Source organism: Scyliorhinus canicula, chromosome 8, assembly GCF_902713615.1.
Source record: "Scyliorhinus canicula chromosome 8, sScyCan1.1, whole genome shotgun sequence".
In the NCBI taxonomy this organism is placed as follows: domain Eukaryota; kingdom Metazoa; phylum Chordata; class Chondrichthyes; order Carcharhiniformes; family Scyliorhinidae; genus Scyliorhinus; species Scyliorhinus canicula.
Window position 1 is genome coordinate 154204026 of NC_052153.1, and position 19028 is coordinate 154223053.

The 19028-nt window shown below is 48.5% G+C and overlaps 1 protein-coding gene across 1 annotated transcript in view; it reads right to left on the minus strand.

Moving 5' to 3' along the window:
- LOC119969932 (ankyrin repeat domain-containing protein 31-like) overlaps window positions 1–19028 on the minus strand; it is a 273205-nt gene that overhangs the window by 49089 nt on the left and 205088 nt on the right. The window contains exons 14-16 of the mRNA XM_038803900.1: window positions 15824–17549; window positions 14269–14445; window positions 4900–5042 (exon numbers count right to left, since the gene is read on the minus strand). Coding sequence (XP_038659828.1) covers window positions 4900–5042; window positions 14269–14445; window positions 15824–17549 — 2046 coding nt within the window. The remainder of the gene's footprint in view (window positions 1–4899; window positions 5043–14268; window positions 14446–15823; window positions 17550–19028) is intronic.

Consider the following 19028-nt stretch of genomic DNA (forward strand, 5'->3'; position numbering starts at 1 on the left):
TGTAGGTATTGCGGTCGGTGGAGGGGAGGGGCCCTTTGAAATCCACGCTGAGGCGTTCAAAGGGGCGGGACGCTTTCACCAGGCGCGCGCGGTCTGGCCGGTAGAAGTGAGGCTTGCACTCCGCACAGACCTGGCAGTCTTTAGTAACTGTCCGTACTTCCTCGACCGAGTAGGGCAGATTGCGGGCTTTGACCAGATGATACAACCGAGTGACCCCCGGATGGCAAAGGCTCTCGTGCAAGGCACGGAGCTGGTTCACTTGTGCGCTGGCACATGTACTTCGGGAGAGGGCATCTGGGGCTCGTTAGGCTTGCCGGGGCGATACAAGATCTCGTAATAAAAGGTGGAGAGCTCGATTCTCCACCGCAAGATTTTGTCATTTTTGATCTTGCCCTGCTGCTTGTTGTTAAACATGAATGCTCCCGACCGTTGGTCAGTGAGGAGAGTGAATCTCCTGCCAGCCAGGTAATGCCTCCAGTGCTGCACCGCTTCAACGATTGCCTGGGCCTCCTTTTCAACAGAGGAATGTCGAATTTCGGAGGCATGGAGGGTGCGGGAAAAGAATGCCATGGGTCTGCCTGCCTGGTTTAGAGTGGCGGCAAGGGCAACATCTGAAGCGGCGCTCTCTACTTGGAAGGGCAGTGCCTCGTCTACTGCGTGCATCCCGGCCTTGGCTATGTCTGAACGAATACGGGCGAAGGCCTGTTGTGCCTCGACCGTGAGGGGAAATTGCGTGGACTGGATCAGTGGGCGGGCCTTGTCCGCATATTGTGGGACCCACTGGGCATAGTAAGAAAAGAACTCTAGGCATCCATGAGGGGGCGCATGCGGTCGGGATCGGGCCCCAGTAGTCCGTTTTGGACTATGTAGCCGAGGATGGCTAAGCGGTCTGTGCTGAATACGCACTTCTCCTTGTTATAAGCGAGGTTGAGGAGATGCGGTGTGGAGAAATTTTGCAAGGTTGGCGTCATGGTCCTGCTGGTCGTGGCTGCAGATGGTGAAATTGTCTAAGTACGGAAACGTGGCTCGCAGTCCGTACCGGTCAACCATTCGGTCCATTTCTCGTTGAAATACCTAGTGACGCCGAAGGGAACCCTAAGAAATTGATAGATTCGACCGTCTGCCTCGAAGGCAGTGTAGGGACGGTCCGATTTGCGGATGGGGAGCTGGTGGTAGGCGGATTTCAGGTCAATTGTTGAGAAGGCCTGGTACCGTGCAATCTGATTGACCATATCAGATATGCGAGGGAGGGGGTACGCGTCGAGCTGTGTGTACCGGTTGATGGTCTGGCTGTAGTCCACGACTATCCTGTGTTTCTCCCCAGTTTTAACCACCACCACTTGGGCTCTCCAGGGGCTGTTGCTGGCTTTGATAATACCCTCCCGAAGCAGCCGCTGGACCTCGGACCTGATGAAGGCCTTGTCCTGGGCGCTGTACCGTCTGCTCCTGGTGGCGACGGGCTTGTAATCTGCAGTCAGGTTGGCAAAGAGTGAGGGAGGGTCAACCTTGAGGGTCGTGAGGCCTCAAACGGTGAGTGGGGGTAGGGTCTGCCGAATTTGAGGGTGAGGCTCTGGAGGTTACATTGGAACTCCAGGCCCAGTAAAAGTGTCGCACAGAGGTTGGGGAAAACTTACAGGCGGAAACGGTTGAATTCAATGCCTTTTATGGTGAGTTTGACCAGACAGAAACCCCGGATTGGGACAGAGTGGGATCCGGAGGCCAGGGATATCCACTGGTTGGCGGGATGGACCGCGAGGGAGCAGCGCCTTACCCTGTCCGGATGGATGAAGCTGTCTGTGCTCCCGGATTCGATTAGGCAGGACGTCGCGTGGCCGTTGATGAGCACCGTCGTAGAAGCGGTGGCCAGGTTGCGAGGACGGGATTCGTCGAGCGTCATGGAGGCGAGTAGCGGGCGATCGTCCGAAGAGTCCGTAGAGTCCGATGAGTAGCGGCAGCGACCCGGGTCCCGTGGTCCAGTCCCGAGGGGAGGACAAAATGGCGGCGTCTGGAGTACCTGCGGGAAAGAAGATGGCAGCGCCCATGCAGCGCATGCTGCGGGGGCGAGGCAAGATGGCGGCGATCATGGAACGCACGTGGAGTCGGAGGATGAAGATGGCAGCGCCCATGCAGCGCATGCTGCGGGGGCGGCAAAAGATGGCGGCTCCCACTGATCGCACGTGGAGTCGGGGAAGGAATATGGCGGCGCCCACTGATCGCACGTGGTCCCGGGAGCAGCGGACGGCAGGGCCCATTGCGTGATCGGCTGAGGCGAGGGGGAGAGTTCGGGTGCGATAGCGGCAACTGCGTGGGCCTGACACACCGCTGCAAAGAGGCCTTTCTTGTCACAGGATTTGCAGGTCGCGGTCCGGGCCGGGCAGCGCTGGCGGGGGTGCTTCTGCTGACCGCAGAAGTAGCAGCGGGGACCCCCAGGGTGTGCGGAGCGGCGAGCAGCGGAGCAGCGCAGGCATACTGCGCGGGAGCGGCCCCAGTCGGGGGGGGGGGGGGGGGGGTCGATTGCGGGGTCCACAAGGGGTAGGATGGGTGGGTCGCGCGGCAGGCGGGGTAGGATTGCACATTACGGGAAGCAGCCGTCATTGAGAGCTCTAAAGTCTTTGTCGCCGCAAGGTTGAGCGCGGCCCCTTCCAGCAGTCGCTGCCGTATGGGGTCCGGTGCAATACCCGTCACAAAGACATCCCGCATGAGGTGATTCGAATGTTCCGTAGCCGAGACGGCCTGGCAGTTGCAGTCCCGTACTAGAGGGATAAGGGCCCGCCAGAAGTCCTCAATCGACTCACCCGGTTGCTGAATGCGAGTGGCGAGTACATGTCTCGCAAACAGAGTGTTCGTCAACTGGGTGTAATTCTCTTTGAGAAGTTCCATGGCTCGGGCGTAGTTAGGCGCGCCCTGTATCAGCGGGAACACACTGGAGCTCAACCTTGAGTATAGGAGTTGAACTTTCTGAGCCTCCGATGGTGTAGGGTCCACTGAGGTGATGTAGGCCTCGAAAACAGCCAGCCAGTGGTTAAAATCTTTCCTGCCTTTCGGCTGCGGATCCAGCTGCAGGCGATCGGGCTTAATTCTGATATCCATGATGTAGGAAAATCTCATGGTAATAAATTGATGCGCTAACAATTGCACACAAAGACTCGAATCGGTACAAGAGAGGCTTTATTACCATGAGATGTTATTCCTTCGGCTGCAGCTGTAGAATGGCAGCTCAGGGGAACTTATGAATATTTATACTGCTCCCTGTGGGCAGAGCTAGCCGGCAGGGGCTTACTGGAAAACCTGTAATACAGGTACTGTCGTACATCCCCTAATACAAGCACACACATATGAAATGAAAAATGAAAATCGTTTATTGTCACGAGTAGGCTTCAATGAAGTTACTGTGAAAAGCCCCTAGTCGCCACATTCCGGCGCCTGTCCGGGGAGGCTGGTACGGGACTCGAACCGTGCTGCTGGCCTGTTTGGTCTGCTTTAAAAGCCAGCGATTTAGCTGAGTGAGCTAAACCAGCCCCTAGTGAGCTAAACCAGCCCCTAGTGAGCTAAACCAGCCCCTGTGAGCTAAACCAGCCCCTAGTGAGCTAAACCAGCCCCTATATATACAGTGGTAGATCACCACAGGACATTGAATTCATTTAACACAACTGGCAGCACAAAGTTGCTCTGTTGCCAGCATTGCAGTCGGACGAAAGTTAATTTTGCATTCTGACTATTGATTTAGCCCCTGTGAGCATTAAGTATTTATTGCTATATCTGTCTGACTTTTAATGAGCCTCATGAATTGCCTTAATTTCAATGATGAGTTTCAGGAGGCCGGGGAAACCTGTGTATGTGCTGTTCAATTTGAAAGTTGGTTGAAGTATCTCTACTATTGAGTAACTAACATATTTAAATTGCTGACCTGCCTCTCTGGAGGGGGTTACATGCAACCAGCTAAATGCGACCAAGTTATACTCAGAAGGTGACACATTGGAGCACATTTTTGGCTTCCTTAACATTCCCTATCCATATCTAAACCCACACACTGCTCCAGATTAAAATGCCGCACACATCCCCAATGCTCCCCCAACCCCATGCGCCTCTTATCCGAAATTGAGGAAACACTCCTACTTCTCCTGGCTCCACAGGAACATTATTAAATTCTTTATTCAAAAACTAAGGGCGCGATTCTCCGACCTCCACGCCGGGTGGGAGAATCGCATGAGTGCCGGGCGATTCCCGCCACGCCGCCCTGGCACCCGCACGCGATTCTCCCACCCCCCCGCAAAACGGCGTGCTGCGTTTTACGACAGGCCGCTCGGAGAATCGCCGCTCGCCGTTTCTAACGGTCGAGCGGTGATTCTCCAGCCCGGATGGGCCGAGCGGCCTGCCCAATACGACCGGTTCACGCCAGCGCCAACCACACCTGGTCGCTGCCGGCGTGAACAGCGCGCGAACGCTGCGTGTGCGGCCTGTGTGGGGGGGAGGATCGAGCACTAGGGGGGTGCTCAGTGGGGGTCTGGCCCGCAATCGGTGCCCACCGATCGGCTGGCCGGCATCTCTAAAAGACGCACTCTTTTCCCTCCGCCGCCCCGCAAGATCAATCCTCCATGTCTTGCAGGGCACCCGCGGGTAGGACGGCAACCACGCATGTGCGGGTGACGTCATTTAAGCGCCGCTGGCCGTGTCAGTTAGGCGGCGCCGCTTTGATGCGGGCGCCAAGGCCCGGCCCGTGAAAGTGACGCGGCGCTGCTCCTAGCCCCCTGGGGGTGGGAGAATAGGGGGCGAGGAGTGGCCTCCGACGCCGGAGTGAAACACTCCAGTTTTCACTCCGCCGTCGGCACTTAGTCTCCCTTTGGGAGAATCGCGCCCTAAATTTTTGGAAGTAGCCATAGTTATAAAGAAGCACAATACCTCATAATAAGACCCGTTGACTGCATCGTGCAGCGGTAACACCCCATTCATTCCTCTGCTGTTGACATCGGCATCGGCTTTTAATAATTCTTGAATCACATCAGTTAAGCCTCTGCTGCAAGCTTCATGAAGCGGTGTCCAACCTTGGAGGAAAATTGTAGAAACACAAAATAAGATACTGCCAAAGCTATGGAGCATATCTACACTGGCTTCAGTCTAAACACACACAGCGTGATTTCCCATGCCTGGCCTGACATGACCTAGTGTGTTACAGTCAGCAGGGAGATACACACTAGGACAAAGGCCCAAGAAATACACGGGCTATCAATACGATGGTGGGTGGCACAGTATCACAGTGGTTAGCACTGCTGCATTACAGCACCAGGGATCCAGGTTCAATTCCAACCTTGGGTGAATGTGTAGAGTTTATACATTCTCCCCGTGTCTACATGGTGCTCCAGTTTCCTCCCACAGTTCAAAGATGTGGATTGGCCCTTAGTGTCCAAAAGATTAGGTGGGGTTACTGGGATACAGGGATAGGGTGGGGCTAGGTAGGGTGCTTTTCCAGAGGGTTGGTGCAGACTCGATGGGCCAAACGGCCTCCTTCTGCACTGTAGGGACTCTATGACAGTTACCCTGCTATTGCACCAATCTGTTCCCTTCTGCAGTGATCCTGCTGAGTTTTGTGATGGCAGCCAAAGGGCACCTAATTGCAACCAGCAGCCACCTGGGTCAACATGTGCACCTCACATGTGCCCACCTTCCCAGATAGCCAGAAAGTGCAGCACAATGTTTAAACTGTTCAGATGGCATACAAAATGTTTGGTAACTGTCAGTGCTATCAATGGGAGAACCAGAAAATCAAATCTTTCTTTTTCTTCTTTTCAATTTATTTTTCAATGAAGGGGCAATTGAGCGTGGTCAATCCACCTACCCAGCACACCCTTGGGTTGTCGGGGTGAGACCCACACAGACAAAATCTTGCTTACTTGTCTCTCTGGTTGCAATGGCTGGTGCCTCATTATCAACTTGATATTTAATGCTTTGTTGCTGTACCTCATCATTTATTTTTGCATAGCATTTTGCTATAGTCTTCTTTGGGGTTATCATGGGCCACATTCACACAAATGCTCCAAGCCCATAGCATTTCCTTTAACACCCCAAATATCTACTCAATAAAGGTCTTGTTTTTTTATTGTCTACTGAAATGGTTATATAGAATATAGAACAGTACAGCACAGAACAGGCCCATCGGCCCTCAATGTTGTGCCGAGCCATGATCACCCTACTCAAACCCACGTATCCACCCTATACCCGTAACCCAACAACCCCCCCCTTAACCTTACTTTTATTAGCACACTACGGGCAATTTAGAATGGCCAATCCACCTAACCCGCACATCTTTGGACTGTGGGAGGAAACCGGAGCACCCGGAGGAAACCCACGCACACAGGGGGAGGACGTGCAGACTCCACACAGACAGTGACCCAGCCGGGAATCGAACCTGGGACCCTGGAGCTGTGAAGCATTTATGCTAACCACCATGCTACCCTGCTGCCCCTGTTATCTGAAAAAGTACAAAAGATTCAAAGATAGCTACTTCCCCGCTGTTACCAAACTCCTAAACGACCCTCTTATGGACTGACCTGATTAATATTACACTCTCTTGTATGCTTCAGCCGATGCCGGTGTCTATGTACATTGTGTACCTTGTGTTGCCCTATTACAGTGTTTTTCAAACTTTTTTTCCGGTGACCCATTTTTACCAACTGGCCAACCTTCGGGACCCATGCCGACCGTCGCCACTTATGAGGGCTGACCTTCTCGACGCATGCCGGCCCACCATTTTCTTCTTTGCTGCTGACAAAATGGAGGAATCGCAATCGCGCCCAAAGCACATGACATTGACGTTTGGGGGGGGGCGTGACCTGCTCTCTGCCTCCCTTCAGGCAGGAAGATTACATTGAATTAAAAAAAAAATCTTCTCCTGCATCTCCGATTGCGCAAATTTATGCACAACAGTCGGCTTTTAACAATGCTGGCTGCGAGCGGCCTTCAAAATGACGGCCGTGTCAACATTTTTTAAATGTGGCCGCACTGCGCATGCGTGTCCGCTCATCGGTGCGGACGCCGTCATTTTGAAGGCCGCTCGAAGCCGGCATTGTTAAAAGCCGGTTGCTGCAGCTGTTGCGCACAAATTTGCGCAATCGGGAGGGCCGCGACCCTCTCAACACCCGCCCGCAATCCACCCGCAGGCCGTGACCCTGACTGTGAAAATGCCTGCCTTATTATGTATTTTTTTTTAATTTTATTTTATTTTCATGTAATGAATGATCTGTTTGAGCTGTTCGCAGAAAAATACTTTTCACTGTACCTCGGTATATGTGACAAAAAACAAATCCAATCCAAAAGTGCCATCACTCTGATCTTCAACTGTTATGATTTAGACTCTGGCCAGATACTTATTTATGTGCATTGTGAATATCAGTATTATTTGTCAAGCAAATCTAACCTAAGTGATCATTGCGCACAGAGGATACTAGTAATGTTAAATTGAGATTGATAGATTTTTGCAAGCCATGGTTGCATGTTCAGTCTGTTTTTTTTAAATAAATGTTTTTATTGGGTTTTTGAACCCAATAGGGAGGTAAATATACATTTGGATGCCGGAGAAACAATTACAGTGGGCAATACGCGAATGGGTTTGGTGTTGGTGTTGTCACTTGCTTCTTCCGGACAGATTTCGCTGCCGTTGTCACCTCAGCTTCAGCTGTTCGTCCCGTCTTTCGCTTGGATTTTCCTTGCTCTCTGTTCCTGTAGATGCCAAGTTTGTTATCGTTTCCCGTGCCCTCCTTCCAGCTATCAGTCCCCTGCCTCCCCCCCCCCCCCCCCCAAGTCCCTCGTGGCGCTCCCGATCGCTCAACAGCCGCAGCAGCAGGCTTTAAATAATGCCAGCTGCGAGCGGCCTTTAAAATGGCCAGGAACAGATTTAAAAATTCGGCCGCACTGCGCATGCATACCCGATCATCGGTGCGCTTGCGCATAGTTTTGCGCATGCGCACCAATGATCGAGCACGCATGCGCAGTGCGGCCGTATTTGTTTTCATATGGTCGCAGCCTTTATTTTTCAAGTTCAGGGGGCCAAAGGGACAAAGAGACCATTGGGGCCAAAGGGACCCAAAACCATTTTCTCCATTTTTGTCAGCAACAAACAAGGTAAGAGAAAATGGTGGGTCGGCCGGTGTGGGTCGCGAAGGTCGGCCGGTGTGGGCCGCGAAGGTCGGCCGGTGTGGGCCGCGAAGGTCGGCCGGTGTGGATCGTGAAGGTCGGCTGGGTCGGGTTTCGAAGGTTGGCTGGTTGGTAAAAATGGGTCCCCGGAAAAAAAGTTTGAAAAACACTGGGTTATATGATTCCCCTCTCTCTCTCTCTCTCTACCGCCCCCCCCCCCCCCCCCCCCCCCCCCCCCCCCCCCCCCCCCCCTCACCCCATTCCCTCCTCGCCGCTTAAGTATACTCAATGGCACAGCAACCGTACATCTTCTGGATAGAGAATTCCAAAGATTCACAATCCTCATTTCAGAACGAGATGGCCTGTCCCTTAACCTGGCACTATAACCCACGGGTCTAGGCTCTCTGGCCAGGAGGAACAACCTCTCAGTATCTTGCTCATTTAGCTTTCTAAGGACTATATATATTTCAATGAAATAACCTCTCATCTAACCTTCAAAAATATAAGCTCAGTATTTAATCTCTCTTCATAGGCAAACCACTCATTCGAAAAATCAATCCAGTGAAACTTCATTTAACCCCCACCTTTCGGTATATCCTTCTTTCAGTAAGAAGACCAAAACTGAGTGTAGTATTCCAGGTGTGGTCTCACCATAATTGCAGCAAGAATTCCTTACTCTTATACTCCAACTCCTTTGCAATAAAGGCTAACATTTGCTTTCCTAAATACTTGTAGTACCTGTACATTAGCCTTCTGTGCTTTTTGTACAAGGACACCCAAATCCCTCTGAATGCAAACAATTATTCGTCTCCCACCCGCATAATGACGCGTTATGACAGAGCTGGAGTGATTTTGAAGTTTCGAGCTTCAGTATGCAGATGACAATTTTGTGTACACTCAGTCAGAAACTGAACTCCAGGTCATCGTCAGGTCCTTCTTTGCAGCACATGGGCCTTTCTCTAAATATCTGGAAAACTCAGCTACTCTTCCAACCAGTTCCCACCTCAAAACACCTCCCCATATTAAATATTATCAAAGATGAGATCATGGACCATTTTCTATTTCTTGGAAGCCCCCACTCGATAAAGGCAGACATATTCATCATCACTTCCAATATGCCAGTTCAACCTTCGGCTGACTGAGGAAAAGAGTGAGGGCCAGGGTCTCAAACCCGAGACTAAGATCATGGTTTTCTGGGAAGCAGTGATGCCTGCGCTCTTATATGCTTCTGGGATTTTGGAAAACTAGCGGGTGCCTCGAAGTACTGGAGAAGTACCACCAATGGTGCACTCAGATCCTGCGTGGACCAACTGGCAATGTGTTCGCAGACATCTTCAACCTCTCCCTGCCCCATTCCGAGATTCCCACCTGTTTCAAGAAGACCACCATCATATCGGTGCCAAAGATGAACCAGGAAACTTGCCTCAATGACAATCGACCGGTGGCCCTGACTCCTATCATTATGAAGTGCTTCATGAAGTTGGTCATGAGGCACATCAACTCCATCCTTCCAAAATGCCTTGATCCGCTGCAATTCGCCAACCGCGCTACCAGTCCACAGCAGATGCTATCTTCCTGGCCATACACTCATCCCTGGAGCATCTCGACAACAAGGACTCCGATATCAGACTCCTGTTCATTGACTACAGCTCCACCTTAAACACCATAATCGCAGCCAAACTCACATACAAATTCCAAATCCTAGGATTGGCTCCACCCTCTGCAACTGGATCCTCGACTTCCTGACCCATAGACCACAATCAGTAAGGATAAACAACAATGCCTCCTCCATGATAGTCCTCAATACTGGGACCCCACAAGGCTGCGTACTTAACCCCCTACCATACTCCCTATAAACACGGCTGTGTGGCAAATTCAGATCCAACTCCATCTACAAGTTTGCTGATGACACAACCGTAATGGGAAGATTTCAAATAATGATGAGTCAGAGTACAGAAGGGGAATAGAGAACTTAGTGGCAAGGTGCAATGACAACAATCTATCCCTCAATGTCAGCAAAACTAAGGAGCTGTTCACCGACTTCAGAAAGCAAAGGGTCGTACACACCTCTGTCTGTATCAATGGTGCCATCGGGGAGATGGTTGACAGCTTAAAATTCCTAGGTGTACACATCACCAACAATCTGCCCTGGTCCACCCATGTCAATCAATGAAGCGCAACAGCGCCGATACTTCCTCAGGAAATTAAGGAAATTTGGCATGTCCGCCATTACTCTTGTCCCTCTACGGCCCGCTCCATTGCTGCATGCTCCGCTGCTGCAGCTTCCTCCTCGAGTAGTGCCAGCTCATACACCACAGGGCATTCCTTAGGGCTGTGGCGACTAGCAGGAAGGCCACCATTGCTGGTTGAATTCCAATTGTCTGCAGAGGGTGAAAGGCCGGCATGTTAGCATGGTGTGTATCCCCGTGCTCAACCTGGCTACCGGTGGCCCTGGTTGGCACTGTGGGCTCCGACCTTGCATGCCCCCTCCCATCACTGCACCCTACCTCGTCGGTGCCCGGCACCGTAGGGGCCACTGGCCCTGGCGCCTGTCCCTGATGCCAGGAGTACCGTTGGAACCTATTTTCTGCCCAATCACGTTTCCCGATTTTGGCGTCAGACAACGGAGAATCCCACCCAGGGCACTGGCACCAAATCACACTCGTACATCTCCCAGCTGGGAGAGGTGGAACATAACAGGGATGAGATGAGGATTATGGCTTCCAGCCCATTAATCACATTCAAATGAATGCATAGGAGCTGTTTGTTTTTTCCCGCCAGCGCGAGATAGGAGCCCACTATGGTCGGCGGGGCAGGACTGAAAACTGGGGATGAGTCTGCCACTTGGTGCCGGTCCCATATTTGGACCGATGCGGGATTCTCCACCTGATCAGGATTCCCAATCCAAGCGACAGGGAACGGAGAATCCCAGCCAACATCATTTTACCTAACTTTACATCGTCTGTACCAAATCATGGAAGCTCCAATATCTTCACAGTTCTCTTTGCACAGAAGCTTCATGTGAGCTTTGTATTTATTTTGTAAGGGACACCAAAGAGACGTGAGGATTATAATATCTAACTTTAATACCAGCACAATCAAATCGGCAATCTACATAACATGTGTCCCCAGCCAAATACATCAATGCAGGACAGTAAGAAGTCTTACAACACCAGGTTAAAATCCAACAGGTTTGTTTTGAATCACTAACTTTCAGAGTACTGCTCCTTCCTCAGGTGAATGAAGAGGTGGGTTCCAGAAACATACACAAAGTCAAAGATGCAATACGATACTTTGAATGTGTGTCTTTGCAGGTAATTACGTCTACAGGTCCTGACACGGCAACTGAAGAGAGGGATAATCACAGGTTAAAGAGGTGTGAATTATCTCAAGCCAGGAATGTTGGTAGGATTTCGCAAGCCCCGGCCAGATGGTGGAGGGTGAATGTAATGCGACATGAATCCAAGATCCCGGTTGAGGCCGCACTCATGCGTGCGGAACTTGGCTATAAGTTTCTGCTCGGTGATTCTGCGTTTTTGCTCGTCCTGAAGGTCGCCTTGGAGAACACTTACCCGAAGATCAGAGGCTGAATGCCCTTGACTGCTGAAGTGTTCCCCGACTGGAAGGGAACATTCCTGCGTGGCGATTGTCGCGTGATGTCCGTTCATCCATTGTCGCAGCGTCTGCATGGTCTCGCCAATGTCCCATGTTTCGGGACATCCTTTCCTGCAGTGTATCGTATTGCATCTCACCCCAGTCCAATGCCGGCATCTCTACATCAATGCAAGAGGTGTGGGAGTTCCATTCAAGGACAACAATGTTGAACAAAGAACAAAGAAAAGTACAGCACAGGAACAGGCCCTGCGGCCGTCCAAGCCTGTGTCGACCATGATGTCGGGGTCCGTATCTCTCTATTTCCATCCTATTCATGTATTTATCAAGATGCCCCTTAAACGTCACTATCGTCCCTGCTTCCACCACCTCCTCCGGCAGCAAGTTCCAGGCACCCACTACCCTCTGTGTAAAAAACTTACTTTGTACATCTCCTCTAAACCTTGCCCCTTGCGCCTTAAACCTATGCCCCCTAGTAATTGACCCCTCTACCCTGGGAAAAAGTCTCTGATTATCCACCCTGTCTATGCCACTTATAATTTTGTAGACCTCTATCACGTTGCCCCTCAACCTCCATCGTTCCAGTGAGAACAAACCGAGTTTATTCAACCTCTCCTCATAGCTAATGCCCTCCAAACCAGGCAACATCCTGGCAAATCTCTTCTGCACCCTCTCTAAAGCCTCCACATCCTTCTGGTAGTGTGGCAACCAGAATTGAACACTATACTCCAAGTGTGGCCTAACTAAGGTTCTGTACAGCTGCAAAATGACTTGCCAAGTTTTATACTCAATGCCCCGGCCAATGAAGGCAAGCATGCCGTATGCCTTCTTGACTCCCTTCTCCACCTGTGTTGCCCCTTTCAGTGACCTGTGGACCTGTAAACCTACATCTCTCTGACCGTCAATACTCTTGAGGGTTTTACCATTCACTGTATATTCCCTTCCTGTATTAGACCTTCCAAAATGCATTACCTCACATTTGTCCGGATTAAACCCCATCTGCCATCTCGCCGCCCAAGTCTCCAAACGATCTAAATCCTGCTGTATCCTCTGACAGTTCTCATCGCTATCCGCAATTCCACCAGCCTTTGTGTCGTCCGCAAACTTACTAATCAGACCAGTTACATTTTCTCCAAATCATTTATATATACTACGAACAAGAAAGTTCCCAGCACTGATCCCTGCGGAACATGACTAGTCACAGCCCTCCAATCAGAAAAGCACCCTTCCATTGCCATTCTCTGCCTTCTATGACCAAGCCAGTTCTGTATCCATCTTGCCAGCTCACCTCTGATCCCGTGTGACTTCACCTTTTGTACCAGTCTGCCATGAGGGACCTTGTCAAAGGTTTTACTGAAGTCCATATAGACAACATCCACTACCCTACCTGCATCAATCATCTTTGTGACCTCTTCGAAAAACTCTATCAAGTTAGTGAAACACGACCTCTCCTTCACAAAACCGTGCTGCCGCTCACTAATACGTCCATTTGCTTCCAAATGGGAGTAGATCCTGTCTCGAAGAATTCTCTCCAGTAATTTCTCTACCACTGACGTAAGGGTCACCGGCCTGTAGTTCCCTGGTCTATCCTTGCTACCCTTCTTAAACAAAGGAACACCATTGGCTATTCTCCAGTCCTCCGGGATCACCTGAAGACAGTGAGGATCCAAAGATTGCTGTCAAGGCTTCAGCAATTTCCTCTCTTGCCTCCTTCAGTATTCTGGGATAGATCCCATCAGGCCCTGGGGACTTATCCACCTTAATATTTTTCAAGACGCCCAACACCTCGTCTTTTTGGATCTCAATGTGACCCAGGCTATCTGCACACCCTTCTCCAGATTCAACATCCACCAATTCCTTCTCTTTGGTGAATACTGATGCAAAGTATTCATTTAGTACCTCACCCATTTCCTCTAGCTCCACACATAGATTCCCTCTCCTGTCCTTCAGTGGGCAAACCATTTCCCTGGCTACCCTCTTGCTTGTTATGTACGTGTAAAAAGCCTTGGGATTTTCCTTAACCCTATTTGCCAATGACTTTTCATGACCCCTTTTAGCCCTCCTGACTCCTTGCTAAAGTTACTTCCTACTTTCCTTATATTTCACACAGGTAGATGAAGGCAAATTGAAGCCATCAAAAGTATCTGTTGGTTATCCTTGTGAATGATTTTTAAAAAGTACATCTTAAGAACTATGATTTTATGATTCTATGATTCTAACTGAAAGAAACAATGGACTTTCAATTCCTGATTAAATTGCATTGGAGAGACTGTGATTTAGAGACTTACTGGAGTTCTGGGGCTGGAAAGATAGATTTACTATCAGTAACAAGTACAATGCAGTTTTCCATTCCACCACAGGCTACGAGAGAGATGTTTTATTTGTGTGTGATTGAAGGAATTGAAGAAACACTGAGGAGTAACTGATAATGTCTGAGCAAATGAATACAAATTTCCTTTGCTCGTGATATAAAGAGTTAATCTGAATGCAAAGAGCTTGTAAAGTAATTAGGTTTAAAAAGCAGCAAACCTGCATTGTCCTTGATATTTACGTGGATTCCAGCTGCGATCAGAGATCTCACAGAAGATAAGTCTCCCTTCATCACAGCAAGATGTAGGCGAGTCTCTCCTTTGCCATTTTTCTTGTTCAGTGGACTTAATTTTGGAATATCAGACCAAGATCTTACGATGTTAGGTATTTGATATCCTGTTACAATTAAAAACAAGAAAAGGAAACTTGTTCATTATTCGGTCTTCAAAATTGCGACAATTTCCATGATTCTGAATCAAAAATATCTACTGCTTTTAACAGTTATTGGAGTAGGAATTAGACATTGTTGTGTCCATAACGATAGTCGCTTTACCAGACCAACATGAAACAGTTGGAACTATCAATGTTGGGAGAGTACGAGCAACACCCATAGAATTCCTACAGTACGGAAGGAAGCCAGATCAATCCAGTGGGATGAGGGAGGATACGTCAAATTCAGGCACTTCAAGGGAAGCAGCAGGAATGAATATAATAGCATATTTTGGGATCAAACTGAAAGAGTCAGAAGGAGTTTTGAGGTCATTGAGAAACAACAGATGAAGGTCGGTGAACTGGAGATGAAAATGGACAAATCGAGCTTAGATTTTGGAATTACTTCAGAAAGAAATAATAAAGGCAGGAGAGAAAGGGATTTCCACCGTTTGTTGAGGTAACTATGTGGGTGCAGCCCCTGATGTTCAAGGTGCTCCCCCATTTTCGCACATGGTCATGGTACATTCCAATTAGAACAGTCCTCCTATCACCTCAGAAAGGGATGGAGCCCTGACAGCAGATGGAATGACTCACTGGAGAACTCAAATCAAGATAAAGATTTAAGTATGAGATTAAACATATACAGATGCTGCAATTCTCCCCAAAAATTCCAGGTTGGCACTGCCCCCGGCACCTTAGCCTCCTGGAACTCTGGTACCAGGCTGACACTGGGAGGGTGCCAGGCCATGTCCCCAACCTCCCGGAGCCTCGGATCTCCACAGCATGGTCATCACATCTGGTCTCCGGTAATAGAAATCGGTAGTGATTCATGCCGGCTTCACGTCGCCCCGGCGGGTGGGTGAATTGCAGGAGCGGGGAGAGTTTGGCTGAGAGCCAATTTAAAATATTTAAATTCTCCTTTTGGAGGCAGCATGGTGGCGCAGTGGTTAGCACTGCTGCCTCACGGCACCGAGGGCCCGGGTTTGATCCCGACTCTGGGTCACTGTCTGTGTGGAGTTTTCACATTCTCAAAGATGTGCAGGGTAGGTGGATTGGCCACGCTAAATTGCCCCTTATGAATTGGGTACTCTTAAAAAAAAAATTTAATTCAGTTTTTAATATGCTAATCTGGTTCACGTCCATTGAGGGCTTGGACTAGATCACATCAGCTGGAGCGGGTTGGGAGGATCATGCACTGCTTGATGCCCGGCGCAAATCCCATTTCGGACCTCTCAGGGATTTTCCCAACACAGCGGGATTTGCATTGAGCATAACATGGCTGGAGAATCGTTCCCCAGGTTTACTCTGCAATGCAACAAAGTTTTGTGTCCTTAGGAAGCACCTGGAAGTTTGATGGTTCGTTGCCTGCCAGATCGCTTTGTTCTCTGCTCTTCAATTTTTTTATTTGTGTTTACTTCAGCAGAGTATGTGCTATGCATTCCCTCAGTCATTTGCAGTGTATTCCTTTTATTATTATTGCTTCTTATTTGAACCACTTGGTCAGTGCCATTTTTAATGATGTCTTGTGCTGGTACACTGCATTGGTTATTTGCAAAGCTGTCCCTGGCTTCATTTACATTGACTTCTTTACCTGTTTCCATGTTAATTTCTGTGAACAACGGACCTGCAGCATTTACATTATCGATAATAGGTCCAGCTGTAGTTATATCACATTTGCCCATGCAAGTTTGAGGTTCCGAATGCCAATTTTCAGTTACGGCATTAAGCTTGTAACCTGAGACTGGGCCACAATGATGATCAGTCACAATCGTAACTTCTTTGGGTTTCCCCCATGGGGTGACTGGTTCCTCTATCGTTGTCACGCTACAGTCTCCAATGGGGACCACATTGCTGCTAAGTGCATATTCTGTGGTCACATTATCAAGTCTTTCAGAATCTGATGCTGAGATTACAGGTGCAATTGGTATTTGCCCAGATTCATGTTCAGAAATCACTGGGTAACTACATCTATGTTCTAAGACAACAGAACCTTCCACATTGCCATCAGAACCCTCGTCTACGGTTTTGTTCTTGGTGCTTTCCCACTGCCTTATCTCACCTTCTTGAAATTCATCACCCATCATACTAAGTTCAGCGGTGCCACTATATTCAGTATTTGACCTGTGCTCAGCAGAGTGAGAAACCTCAGTCGACTTAACACAATCAGGCAAATTACTGGTCCTGGTTTCCAGTGAAGTTGTATGGTCGATGGTGTTTCCTGTCTCATGTATTTTTGGTACCATTTCTACGTTAATATTGCAAATGCCCTTTATACTCATCAAATCGTCACTGGCTTGGGTTTTTGCTGGTGGTTGTTGTGAATGGTTTTTCAGCTGAGCTGATTGCTCATTATTGTTGCCTGCATTCAGCACTTCATTTGCATCTAATTTGCCATTTGCCGTGTCATTGACAGTGGGTTTGTTACTCACACTTTTTAACGTGTTCAATGTGCAAGATTTGCCAGCCAACTTTGTTTTTGGATTTGGAGTAGTTAATTGACTTGCAGCAAGTCCCACAATCCTTTCTTGACAGTTCACAGTAGCTCTCATTTTACTGTTACTCGCAGCAGCAAAGGGTTTAAGTGCCCGTATATTTTGCTGGGAAGTTTCATGGCTAGGCTCTCTGGATATTTTCCCAGCTTGGCCTATGAAGCCACATGTTAGGTTTCGGATCCTTGCGGACTGTCTCAGTGTTTTTGAAGCTTCAGTGACTACAGCAGTCGGAGAGCTAAAATCGCAACTGGTAGGCTTGGTCGTTTTCATTGTTACAGAGGCAGCTTCGGTCTGAATGTCATCCTTGTCTGCAGATTGAGGTGCACTCTTAAAAGGTTTAGATTGCATGTTCTGCTGTTCTGAATGACTACCAAACTGAGACTGTAATTTCACCATGTAACGAGTAGTAATCGTTCTCTGAGGCTGTCCCACATCTACAAAAGTGGACTTATTTTCCATTACATTAACGGTAACTGTTGCATTTTGGGTCCTTTCTGTTTGATGTGTCCTTTCTGTTTTTCTCAGCGTTGTGTCAAAATTGCCACTCAGTGCACCCGTTTTAGAAATCCTGCACACCTAGAATTGAAGGCAACAAAAAAATAAACATAATTAATTTTAATAAACAATGCAAATGAACAATAACAGTAGTAGCTTCTCCTATTTCTGTTCCCATGCCAAGAACAAATAAATATAAATATACAGGCTCTGAGATGAGTCTCTGAGTGTGTGTGGCTGTTGACAGGTATGGTTCTTGAGTCTACAGATTCTTTGTGGTTCCTTATTTCTTTTCAAGGCACTTGTGTAAGCTGGCTTCATTGGGATCTGAGGCAGGCCCCAACTAAGAAACAGAAACTGCCCAGCACCTCCACCTTCTTTTTTTTTTTATATAAATTTAGATTACCCAAATTTTTTTCCAATTAAGGGGCAATTTAGCGTGGCCAATCCACCTACTCTGCACATTTTTGGGTTGTGGGGGCGAAACCCACGCAGACACGGGGAGAATGTGCAAACTCCACACAGACAGTGACCCAGAGCCGGGATCGAACCTGGGACCTCAGCGCCGTGAGGCAGTTGTGCTAACCACTAGGCCACCGTGCTGCCCTACACCTCCACCTTCTTAAAGGAATAGACTGCACCTCTGGTCACAATGAGGAAGAGAATAAAGAGAGCAGCAGGCATTGCAGCCTCCAGACAATGGACTTCCAGGATCCATTTGCTGCCATTAGGCCAGCCATCCAGTTGATCAATGGACACATTTCCCTAGCCTGCAGTGAAGTTACTGATATTACTGTCACTCAGGATAGCAGCATGCAGGTCCCCGACTTCATACCATCTGAGCAACACATTGGTATACTTGGGAAGAGGGTTTTGAACTTTCAATATGGACATTTTGGCATCAGCTCTTAAGAACGGCGAACTAGAATCTATTGCATGGGAACTGTCGAGGTCATGCTCATCCACCCTGAGATAGAGAAAGGATTAGACTTTATACCCTGGATAGGCAGGGTGAATATTTGATAAAATACCATAATGGATTGAAGTATGAACAATAAGGAAAAGATAACTTCATGAACAGCATATGCAATCAAAACAGAATTGAAGTACACTAGAGGATCAATAGCCTGCCGAAGAACAGGTAATTTCTAACAAGAGCTCTGTGCTGTAGTAATCAGCTTAAATAGAGTCAGAAATGATTATAGACTTATTTATTTCTCAAGCTGTCTGACAGCAAAGGTAAAGAAAAATAATCAGGGGTGAAGGAAGAGTGTTTTGTTGAACAGAGAGAAATGAAAAAGGAACGAGTCTATTTTACCCAGCAACAGACACCAGAAGAAATGAAATAAATCATTAAGCTGCAGTGATTTTCAGCAGAGAAGAAGCAGCATTCAAAGGTGGTGTTGACCTTAAATCTCCGAGAACAAGGACCTGATCACCCTTGATTCTCAATTACATTCCACAGGATAAGACATCATGGCATCTTTCCATGAATAAACAGTTTTCAAAACCATTCTGTACTCTCAGTTGATTTCTGGGTCCATTAAGAGAAAACCATGC